Here is a 12,393-nt window from a genome sequence, read left to right on the forward strand (position 1 = left end):
AGCCCTGACTGAGTTCAACACCCAGCAACCACATGGTGGCTCACAACCATCTGTAACGAGATCTGATGATGTCTTTGAAGACAGCTGTAGTGTACTCATATTAAATAAACCTTTTTTAAAAAAAAAAAGACAGTCCCCTATATCAGAGTTTGGCTACACCGCTTTGGATCCCAGAAGGTCGTACTCCCAGCGACCCTCCAACACACACACACACACACACACACACACACACATGCACACACTCGTGCGTACCAGTTAATTTTAAACGACTTGACTAGCCCAAAGACTGGGCAGTTCTAATCCTCCCTCCAGCTAAAACACATTTCCCTCCAGTAATCCTGGCCTAACACTCTCTAATTTTATATTTTATCTTTGTTGCACTGGTTCCTTCTGGGCAGCTCTCAAGTCTTTGCTGCCCAAGATGTTTCTGGTCAGCCCTTCCTGGGGCCGCATTCCTTCTCACCTACATTTTAGATGATTTTCCTTCTTCAGCTCTAGATCTGATCTGTCTCCCTCCGAATCATCGTGATCCCCCCCTCTTCTGTTCTCCCAGTTCCTAGCCCATGCAAATCTAAAAGTCCTACCTCAGTCTACCTGCCCAGCCATTGGCTTTTCATTGATTGATCAGAAACCAACTGGGGACAAGGACTTTCAACATTTGGACATGAAGATTCCCGGTTTTGCATCGGATTAATTCAAAGTATTGGAACTAATCCCCAATAGTTGCCTCAAATTCATTATGTAGTCAAGACTGGCCTTCAACCATTGATTCTCCTGCCTCTGTTACAATAGCTTTTACCAAACTCTGTTGAAGTACATAAGGGAAAGCTACTTCTTTCTGGTCAAAATAATAAAAATTTATGTCTGGCCGGAGTAGAAAAATAACATTCCATGCTACCCAAAACATGAGTTCATCCAGGCTCAGCTAATTGAGCCTTTTGTTTTGTTTTTGGTTTGGTTTTTTTGTTTGTTGTTTTTGTTTTTTGTTGTTTTGGGGTTATATTTGGCCAAATTTAACACAAGCCAGGGTCATTAGGGAAGAGCTAACCTCTTCAACTGAGAAAATGCCTCCCCACCCCCATTAGATTGTCTATAGGCAAATCTGTAAGACATTTTCTTGTTTGATGACTGATGGGGTAGGTCCTAGCCAACCAGAGGTTAGTGCCACACCTCAGTAGGTTGTACAAGAAAGCAGGCTGAACAAGCCAAGGAGAACAAACCAATAAGCAGCATTCTTCCATGGCTTCTGCTTCAGTTCCTGCCTTGAGCTCCTGCTGTGATGAGCTCTCCTCAGTGACTGACTATGAAATAAATCCTTTCCTCCTGGAACTTGCTGTTGGCTATGGTGTTTATCACAACAACAGAAAGTAAACTGAGACACCTGCCAGTCACCTGGTGTAGAGTCTCAGAAAGGGTGATTCACCAGAAGCCTAGCTAAAGAGATGGGAGGAATAATTATCCCTCCACTGAGATAATGCACTTCTCCCTTTGATCAGACCCTTTCCTGGTGTTGTTGCTACAGAGCTCCCAGGAGGACTCCACAGCACAGGTGTTGTTTATCCCCTTCCAATCTATGGGTTCTGGGATTGAACTCAGCTCTTGAGGCTTGGCTGCAGGTGGCTTTACCAGCTGAGCTATTTTATCAGTCCATAAATTCTTTTATTAACAATACTAAGGAACCCAAAGAGGGAATCCCAGTGTCCCTGGTATCACCACCATTTCCTAAAGGCTGAGATTACACCACCACACCTGGCTCCAATCCCTTATGTTTTCAAATAACCTCATTTTCTAATGTTGCTTAGTGTAACCATACACTGTCCTGTCTCCTGAGGATCATTCTACATATATAAGGGTTTTTGAATTGTAATCTTGAAGTCTCAGTTGAAATAGGAATCAGCTTCATGAAAAATTTGGCAGCTTAATGAGACAGAGCAAAGTATTGGTCTGGGGATAAGGATACCATCATTCATTCATTTTACAGGTCAGAATCCAAGGGGCACTGTGAAAGTCAAGTGTAAGGTTAAACTCTAAGTCTGTAAATGGCAAGTGTATGAATGGCACAGGGTGGCCTAATGCAGGAAGTATTGTCAAAGGTTAGTGGGAATCTTTTCCAACTTATTGCACTATCAGGATTCAGGTGGGGATGTCTTTTCAATTCTGGGTCCTTGGGCCCCACCCTCAGATATTCTGATGGAGTTGATCTATGAGTGTTCAAGGACATTTAGTATATATCTCCTGACTTCCTCCCTGCTCTTTGCCCTTCGTGAAGGAAGAATTGATGAACACAGGCAATAGAAACTAGTCAGGTAGCCGGGCGGTGGTGGCGCATGTCTTTAATCCCAGCACTTGGGAGGCAGAGGCAGGCAGATTTCTGAGTTCGAGAGTTCGAGGCTAGCCTGGTTTACAGAGTGAGTTCCAGGACAGCCAGGGCTACACAGAGAAACCCTGTCTCGAAAAATCAAAAAAAAAAAAAAATAGAGAAAACTTCTCTCAATGATAAGGTAGAAGTGCCAAGTAAAGATGATTCCTGACATTAACCCGTGGCCTCCACACACATGTATGTGCATCCAAATCATAAAACATGCATGCACATGTGTACCAGATACATACATGAAAAGCAGAAACAATATAAACCTTTACAATTATCTCCAACTGTTTTCTCACCTACATCCCATGGCACCCTTTTCACAGTGTTAACAAAACAAACAAGAAGCTCCCGAATGGACCGGTCCTGTCCTCTCAGCCCCACTACATCCCAGAATGCCCTGCCTCTGATTATGATCCCACTTCATCTGGACTCCAAATGACTAATCCATTCACTCATCACTACTATATTCTGGTGAAGGAAGGAGGGCCTGTGGTTCCTGCCCACCTCAGGCTCCCAAAAAGATGAAAAACATTACACACATAGCTTGAACCAGTACAAACTGAGCAGATGGGAAAGCTTACTAAGTAAGGTAGAAAGCATATGGAAAACCGGGGCCTGAATTATCTGATCTCCCAATAAGCAGGGGCAGGGGCCCAGGGGCAGGAATCAACATGGGACAAGGTGACAAAGGATTACAGCACAAAGTCAGGATGCTGGAAAGCACATCCAGCCTTACAGTTAACTACAGCCCTACCTACAGGTCACAGGAACTCACTGTTGGTTTTTTAAGTTTCAATTTATGTGCTTATACCACAGGTGTTTTGGTGCTTCTGGAGCCATAAGACGGTGACAGATACCTTGGAACTGGAGTTGTAGGCATTTGCGAAGAGTCAGATCTGGGTGTTGTGAATTGATCTTGGGTCCTCTGGATGAACAAGTGCTCTTAACCACAGAGCCATCTCCCCAGACCTTTCGGTTCTTTTTATTTTTAAGATGTTATCAATACAGCTTAGCTAGCTTTGTCCGGACTCCTAAGTGCCAGAACAGGCATGTATCACTATGCCCAACTCCTGCTTTTCTTTGTTTTTGGAGATAGGGTTTCTCTGTGTAGACCTGGCTGTCCTGGAACTCCATCTGTAGACCTGGGCCTTGAACTCCAAGATGCTACTGCTGGGAGTAAAAGTGTGTGCCGCCAGCACTGCCTTGTTTTTTTTGTTTTTTTCTTTTTCCTTTTCTTTCTTTTTTGTTGTTGTTTTTTGAGACAGGGTTTCTCTGTGTAGCCCTGGCTGTCCTGGAACTCACTCTGTAGACCAGGCTGGCCTCGAACTCAGAAATCCACCTGCCTCTGCCTCCCAAGTGCTGGGATTAAAGCTTTTCTTTTTTTCAAAGTACTTTCAGACACCTTTTCCTTATGAGATGGCTGGCCTGGAACTTGCTTTTCTTCTTTAACAAACCAAACTCACACAGCTTAGTTTTATTTATGTATGTGCACTGCACCTGCACGGATGTCTGCAGAAGTCAGAAGAGAGCACTGGATCCCCTGGAACTGAAGTTATAGGTGTTCGTAGACCATCTGATTTCTGTGCTCTCAACTGCTGTTACCTCTAGTCATACTTTTGTTTGAGGTAAAATCTCATATGTAATTCAAGTTGGCCTTGAACCCACAACAATCATGTTGATTCTGTCTCTTGAGTGTTGGGATTAGAGCTTGAACTACTGTGCCGAGACACTATTGATTTTCTGGCTTAAGGACAGTTTTATTGTGGTTCATAGTTCACACTTCTGACAAGCATATGCAGCAATGTCAAGATCACAATTACAGTACAGAACATTCCCTTGGTCTCAGAAGTCCTCAGTAGATTTAGCTCCCCAAGCCTGCATGGGACTGTTCATATCGTTTGTGTCCATATGACTTATTTTATCCTTTAACAGGACTCTTGGATACATTTTTTTTTTTATGAGGCAGGGTCTCCCAGCTCTGCTGGCTGTCGTGTAACTCTCCATGGAGACCAGGCTGGCCTCAGAGATATGCCTGCCTCTGCATCGTATGTACTGGACCTAAAGGATGTGTGCCACTATGCCTGGCTCATTTCCCCCTAATCTTAAAACCTTAAAGAAGTACAGAAAAACACAAAGACAAAAAGGTTGACAATGGGAAGCTACTGTCTGCTGGTCTACATATGCTATTTAAATCTCATTAGGATTTATCTAACTGCTGTTTTAAAGAACACAGCTGGGCCATTGATGAACACAGGTTAGCTTGGTAAAGACAACTGTCACTTTAAACTGGACACAGGAGAAACCAAGGAGGCATGACGGGAGACAGTGCTGGGAGGGGACATTGCTAAGGTGGGAAGATCTGGAGATTCAAGGATAAGCTGGGAAACCAAAAAATAAAATCAATTCTTGTAAGTGGTTGCACATGGTGACCTGTGCCTGTAATCCCAGGATTTGGGAAGCAGAGGCAGAAAAATACTAAATTCTAAGCCAGGTCCATGAAGAAGATTCATTTGCTGAGCGATGTGGCGTAAGGAGTTAAGGTTCTCTTTTTTTGGAGGCATGCTAACATTCTGTGAGCCAGGCCGGCTCGCACTCACAGCAGTCTGCTTGTCTCTGCTTCCTACGTGTACCGCACCAGGTCATTTTTTTTTTTTTAAGCATTTTCCATATAGCAGCAAGGGAAATAAATGACTTTACTTGTATTTTTTAGTTTTTGAGGCAGGATCAAAATTTGTGCCAGTGCCTGAGTATGGAGGCTGAAGGGAAAAGTGAATTGATTTTCTCCTTCACAGTATGGGCCCCAGGGAAGCTTGTTGTTGACCAGCTACCCAGCAAGCCCAGGCCTTGAACTCCTCCTGCCCCCACTTTCCAAATGCTGAACTTACAGGAATTTACCACCAGAAGGCTGGGTTTTGGTTTGTTTTGAACCCAAAGGCTCACCCTTTAGCTGGCTAGGGTTCATAAAACCTAACTATAGCACTGATCCAGCCTAATCTTACTGTAATAGGCAAGGGATTTTTATGCTCATTTTCTTACTTTTGCCCAACTGAAAACAATAAAATCACTGTCAAAGAAAGGATGGTAGTCCCTTGGCGGTCAGACAAAGCTGTGTGTTTCCTCCTATGAACAAGACTAGCTAATCCTTCAACACAGTAAGACTTGGTTTTAAGGTTTCTTTCCCCTAACGACATGCCTGTACACAACAGAGGAACTTTTCCATAGACTTGAAGCACACTCCACCTCTCAGCTCTAGTTCCCTTCCTTTTCCTGAATAGTCAGTCTCCTTTCTATTTTCACCCAGTTTTTCCATACTTACTGGTATTCCTTTCTGACAGGATGTCTATCAGGCTAACTACAAACCCTCTCTCCCTTTGTAACCTCTATTGGTGATGTGGGGATTCCACACAACAGGAATATTTCTGGTTATCTAGTCCTCATTTAAACCCAAATTAGGAGAGGGTGTGGTGGAAGATGCTTTTAATTCCAGCACTAGGGAGGTGGCAAAGGTCATAGTCAACTACATAACAAGGACAGGCTCTGGCTATATGAGGTCCTGTCTCAAAACCATCCCCAGATTAAAAATATGATCCCTGGTTTATCATTACTTACAGCTATAAACACTTCCTTGAGTAGATAGGGAGGGCCTACTAAGTATTCTCTAGTATCAAACCTTTTAATATTTTTAAAAACAGGCATATCTTAAGTCATATTCAATAAAACGTGGTAACGAACAGGGTCCTCCCTCTGCTAGATATTCTACATGTCGAATTTTGGTACTGTATCTCTCCTGCATTTATTGGTATACTTGCCCTTTTTGAAAGTCACAGAAGCTAAGGCAACCGACACTTTGTCCGGGTCCCACAGTTAGTGGAGGGTGGGCAAATTAGGAAAATCGCCAAAGCAAGCAGTACCCAGGATGCTAGTTTCAGCAAACTTAGCTGGGAACTTTGTCCAATTTCGAGTATACAAAAGCAAAATTAACTACCAAAAGCGAACCAATAAGGGTGAAGGCTCAGCAAGGTTAAATCACTTGTCCAAGGTTACACCGAGCATATCAGAACTAGTATCCCAGGACTGAACACATCTTAACTCTAGGGCGCGATCGGTTCTACCTGCGCCACGCCACCAGACACGTGGTCAGGGGTAGTCTGAAGTGTTTGTTGAGTTAGTAATGCCTGAAGAGAAAGTAGACTACTGTAAGGAGCCTGGGTAAGGTTGGAGGGAAAGACACGCACACACAGAGAAGCAGTCCACAAGCCGGAAGCAAACTAGACCCGAAGCCCACCAAGTTTTCCCGGCAGCGCACTCGAGCGAACGGCAGCCGCGCCGGCTCGCTAGGCCTCGGCCTCCCCGTGGGCTTGGGGACACGCGAGCCCCGGAGACCCGACTGCCTTTCCCTTCTGGGTCCCCGGCTTATCAAAGCAGCACACAAACACACGTCCCCGGGAGATCTGCGATGGCCCGGCAGCCGCGCGCCCAGGCGCTGGGGGCCACCTCGGGGGCGTTTCGCGTCCTCGTCCTCCCCACGCGCAGCGTGGCGGGCCGCGGCTGGGCTCGGGTGCTGCGGGACCGCGGCCGGGCCGCCGCCAAGCACGGTCGCCCGCCGGCCGCGGGGCCTCAGGGCGGCGAGAGGCGGGGCGGGCGTGCGGGCGGAAGGAGGCGGAAGAGGAGGAAGAGGAGGAGGAGGAGGCGGCGGCCCGAGCGGGGAGACGGGGGGGGGGCGGGCCGGGGGAGGGGACGAGCGGGATTTGCGGACGCCGCGCCGCTGCCGGGAGCCGGCGGGGGCCCGAGAGTGACCGAGTCACGGCGGGCGCCGGCGGAGCCGCGGCCGCGTCGGACCCGCCTCCTGGAGGAGCTCAGCCCCGGCCAGGCCCGGCCCCATTCCCGCCCCGCGCCGCCTCCCCGCCTCCCCGCCGCCGCCGCCGCCGCCGCGGGAGCGCTCCCCTGCCCACCCCGCCCCCGCGGCCGAGCCCGGGAGTCGAGTGGGAGTCGGCCGGCCGGGCGCGGGCAGCGCCGGGAGCCCGCGGTGGGGGCACACTGCAGCCGGGAGCCCGGGAGGGGCCGCGCCGCCAGCGTCTGAACTAGGATGTCCCGACATGAAGGTGAGAGCCGAGCCCCCGCCCCCACCGCTTGGGCCTCGGCCTACCCCGCCCGAGGTCCGGGCGCCGCTGAGGGCAGCGGGGCACCGGCGGGGACGCGGGCCGGGCCCGAGTCGCGGGGCTGGGGAACCCGAGACGACCGCGGCCCGAAGAGCGAGCGGGAGCGGCGGCCGCAACCGTGGCTTGCGGCCGCGGCCCTGAGCTGGGCCTGGAGCCGGAGGCGGGGCGGCCGGGCGGCCGGAGGCTTTGCACTGTCATGGGGCGGGAGAGGGGGAGGGGAGGCGGCGGGGCCCGTTACCGGCGGGAGCCTGGCCCTCGGGACACATACCGGACGCCGAGGCCCGGCCGGCCCGCCCGGGGGAGCCGCGGGGCCCCGGCGCGGCCTAGCTGCGGCGGCTCCCGGAAGAGCCCGGCGCGGTGGCTGAGCCGGGTCGCGGGCGTGTGGCCGCGACAGGGGAGCGGGGTCTGGGCCCCGCGGGCGCGTCCGGTCTCTGGGAGACCGCGGGCGAGCGGCAGCCCCGCCTGAGGGCCGCGGCGGTGCGGGCGGGAAGGCGCCGCGGCCCGGGCTCAGGCAGCCCTCGGTGACTGGAGCTCGCCCGGCCTCGCGGTAGGCCTCGGCGCGTCCCTGGGCTCGGGTAAGCCAAGTTCCCGGGGCGGATCCAGCCCGGCCGCGGCGAGCAAACTCCCTGGTCCGTCACCTCATCAGAGCGGAACTTGCTCCCGGCCGGCCCCGGGCCCTCACCCGCGTGCGCTGCCCACCGAAGCAGGCTTACAGTCGGGGGCGTTTGGACTTCCGCGGTGCCCTGTGGAAACACGCTAGGTTCTGTGGTTAAGAATCAGACCACTCACGTCCCAGCCCCACGGCACAAAGGCACAAGTGTTTTAAGGCCGATAGATGGGCGATGAACTGGTGAAAAATAAGTTAACTTGAATTTACTACCATATGGTTTAGGAGGGGGGAGGGAGCTATGTTCTCTTTGTTTCACTACAGCAGGTTTTACCTTTAAAAGTAGTCACCGACTTAGTGAAAAGTTTATTTCGGTACGGTTAATGGAAGGACAGTATTAGTGACCTGAATTGTGTCCCTTAGATTTTCAAGTCCTGTATAGGTGTTTTGGAAGTGAAGAAAGTTTGAGGAGGCAGATTCTCAGAGGGAAGAGCATTCTTAGGGAAGTACAGACCTTGATTTTCGAAGGTGAAAAAACTCAGATTAATTAACATACATTTAGTGAAAGTTTCAGACTTTGCATTTCTAAAGGCAAGATTGAGATTGACTCTGAACATTTTGTGTTCGGCCTTTCTCTATTTAAAAAAAAAACTGACAGGAAAGAGACTTCATGAAGCATTTTTGATTACTAACTGTTAATGTGTTGGGCACTTTGAAATAGTAGGGTACTTAATTTAGCCTCAATCAGATGAAAAGAAATATTTGGGAACTCACCTGTTAAACCATTTTTTATGCTTAATGGGAATGTGTTGCTTATCACTGCAATTTGGAAAAAGTTTTAATTAAGGTTATAATCAAATTCCATCTGGAGATTAATTTTAGATGGCATCAGTTAGTGTATTGATCACCTTCAAGATAAAGTGAAAGTGAGTATGGGGTTCAGGAACCAGATTAAAAATAACAGAATAACAGTCGCCTTAAGGAAGCAGACTGAGTATTCTTAATGAGCAGCAGCCTGGAAGAAGTACCCTCAGATGGTGTATTTGAGTAATTAAAATGGCAAAGGTAGATATAGCATCCTTCAGTAAAACACACATTGTGTGATCTAAGCCTATCATTCCCTCTTTGGTCCTAAAAAGGGTACCTTTTAATTACTTGACATCGTGAAACTTTCACCGCCTTTCTTGGCAACTTAATGCCAGATGTTTCCTAAATGGATGTGTTGAAGGTATTGGACAATGTTTGACAAGTGATTTATATTTACATACATACATTAATTAAATTTATTATTTTCTTCTTTATTTTGATACAGTATCTCACTAAGTAGCCCTGGCTGGCCTGGAACTCAGCATTCTGCCTGCCTGTACCTCCCCACAACTGTGATTTAAGGTGTGTGCTCTCAGACCTTAAACAGAGTTAAAGTTTAAGGGTCTATTTTTTGGCCTAAGTCAGAAATGATGGTTTCAATATCACATCCGTTCGTGAGATTTGTCTGTATTTTGTAGTATATTATTTCAGGCAGTAATTATTTTCATCAGGAGGGATTTGACAATCCCAGATTTTTGCTTACCTTTCTCTTTGGCCAGCTAAACCTGTTTATTTCATCTTTGTTTTTGAGACATGATCATGGTGCCCATTCTTGGCTGATCTGATCTCACTATGACATGAGACTGGCTTCACAGGTTCAGGCCCCTCCTGTATCCAGTCTTCCTATATCTGCCTCCCTCTTGAGCCTGCTCACCTAGCACAGCACTTTTTAGTGGTCTTGTTTTTGAGCTCTTTTAATCATCTGTCCTCCATATTTTCTGCAGTTGTTTTCCTCGGTTGTATGACCCAGAACTAGATATTATAGTCTAGTTCAGGGCAGAGCTATCCAGCTTGTAATGTTCTTGCCTAGATCTTGCTTTTACAGCCTTATGTGTACAAGTAACTTGTTACTTTGTCTTCTCCCAATTCTAACCAGTTGCTCTGTAGTATACAGATGATGTAACTTTGGACCACACAGCTCCAAAATAAACACCTGTCAAGATCAAGCACCGGACTACTCTCAGAAAAATGGATACAGCCAAGGACACAGAGAATGCTCTAGGCCAGGGTTAGCATACTTTCTCTAAAGTAAAGGGCCAGGTAGAAAACATAGGCTTAGCCAACTATAGTCTGTCACTACCACAGTTGTCACATGAAAGCCAGCTAATCAAGTGGTTATGGCTGTGTTCTACTTAAAAACCTTATTTATGGACACTGACATTTGAATTTCATAAAATTTTCATGTGTCATGAAATATGGTACCTTGAAACTTTGCCACCACCACCATTTAAAAATGTAAAAGGCATTTTTAGCTGGTGGGGCCCTCAAGAACTGGTGGTGGCCAGAATTGATCCAGGCACTGTAGTTTGTCTGATCTAGTGGAGCCATAGAGCTGGGAGGCCTGGACCTGGTGGGAGACCAGAGACGGCCCATCCCCTTGGTGTGTCTGCATTTCTACTGGGTCATGAGCAAGTGCAGGAACCAACCAACTCCTGCACCTTATGGGATGGCACCACACAGACTGGGAGAAGGGCTGGGGAATAAGCTCCTACCTTCTCAGGTAGGTGTTAGTGGAGTGGCGCTTCTCCACATCAGGAAAGTTCCTGTTTGCCATGTGACTTGACTGAGGAGATGTCCAAGGCCTCTTTTTCACCTCGTTTTGAAATGTGCTTACCATGTTACCAAGCATTTCCCAGGTCCTCCCACAAGGTCACTATGGTGTCTGTATCAACAGTATCTAGTTTTGTGTCTTACGCCAAACCCAGTCATTTTGTGTTTTCCATGTCTCTGGCTAGGACGATAGCTCAGTTGTGGAGCACATGTGCTGTTCTGCTTCTTGTTATTTTTGAGACAGGGTCATAGGTATCTGGCTGGCCTTGAAGTTATTGTGACCAAGAGTGACCTTGAGCTTTTCCTCCTTCCCCTTCCCAGCTTACAGGCATGCAGCAGCACCGTGTCTGATTTATGTAGTGTTAGGACTTGAACCCAGAGCTTCATATATTCTGGGTAGGCATTTTACCAGTTAAGCTGCATCCCTTGCCTTGAGTACATGGCTTACCTCCATCGTAAGCACCAAAGGAAAATAAAAGGAGGCATGTAAAAAGGAGGCACCTAGTATTAGCTGTAGTAACTCTTAGAGTAAGACTGGAGATCCCTTGAGCCTAGGAATTCACTGCCAGCCTAGTTGTACTACTCTGTCAAAAGAAACAACACTTCAGGTTCGTGTCTGGGTTGCTAGCACCCTTGTTGTTAGCACCCTTGTCAGGAGGTTGAGGCAAAATCCTGTACCACCAAAAAAAAAAAAAATATGTTTTGGTAAACAACATTTGAAATGTATGTGATTCAGAGTTTGAAAATCAGGAAATAGCTTTGTAAATAAAATCATGTCAGACTACTTAGCTCATGAGCTCAGTTATGGGTGTTCTAGTTGATTACCTGGGTTAACACACATAGCTTTATTTGTTACTATGTAAAAGGCATTGCTAGGTACCAAGGAATGTAAGGAGACACAGACTTTGACTCAAAGCCTGGAAGGAAAGATGCGTTTGTAGACAGTCTCTGGAGGCAGTGCAGTTTGAGGTGGGCAGACAGAACAAGATAGTAAGCAAGTGGATGTCAAAGCGCTTGCCAATGTTGTTCATACAGCTTTGGCCCAATTTTAATTTCTTTAGTGTACATGAGTTGAGAAGGTGTGTGGAGCAGTGCACGAGAGTCGGATAACTTTAGAGCTCAGTTCTGTATTCTAACTATAGAGCAGATTCTATGGCTTCCTGGGATTGAACTGTGTTCACCAGGCTTGTGTGGCAGATGCCTTTACTTGATGAGACTTTTCACCCTTATTTTCCATAGATTTAGAGAAGGAATGAATATATTTTGATTCTAATAGTTGGAATGTTTTTGTTTGTTTGTTTACTTTTTCTATTTTTTGAGAACAGGGTCTCATAGCTCAGGTTGGCCTTGAACTTCGGTTCTTCTACCTAGGTGACTAAGTTTTGGGATTACAAGTGTGTGCCACTGACAGGTACTTAAGCTTGTCCTCTGTTACTCTATTAAATAGCTAGTTCATGTAGTTCCTTGTTCAAGAGACATTGTGGTGTACATGGCAGTTACATGTGGTAGGCCCAAGGCAACCTTCAGAAGTGGGTTCTCTCCTTTCTCCTTCACAGGAGTTCTGGGCATCAAACACAGAGTGTCCGGTTTGGTGCAAGCACTTTACCTAGCTGAGACATCTG

The 12,393-nt window shown here is 47.5% G+C and overlaps 1 protein-coding gene across 3 annotated transcripts in view; it reads left to right on the forward strand.

Moving 5' to 3' along the window:
- Positions 1–7,358: 7,358 nt before the first annotated feature.
- Kcmf1 (potassium channel modulatory factor 1) overlaps positions 7,359–12,393 on the forward strand; it is a 63,307-nt gene continuing 58,272 nt past the window's right edge. The window contains exons 1-2 of one of the 3 annotated variants that reach the window (XM_028762324.1): positions 9,347–9,523; positions 10,098–10,229. In XM_028762324.1, coding sequence (XP_028618157.1) covers positions 10,190–10,229 — 40 coding nt within the window. In that variant the 5' untranslated portion in view covers positions 9,347–9,523; positions 10,098–10,189. Of the gene's footprint in view, positions 7,471–8,052; positions 8,103–9,346; positions 9,524–10,097; positions 10,230–12,393 lie in introns of those variants that run through there. The other 2 variants (XM_028762325.1, XM_028762328.1) reach the window with 2 other exon arrangements.

The sequence above is a fragment of the Grammomys surdaster genome, unplaced genomic scaffold, assembly GCF_004785775.1.
Source record: "Grammomys surdaster isolate TR1022 unplaced genomic scaffold, NIH_TR_1.0 133, whole genome shotgun sequence".
Taxonomy (NCBI): Eukaryota; Metazoa; Chordata; class Mammalia; order Rodentia; family Muridae; genus Grammomys; species Grammomys surdaster.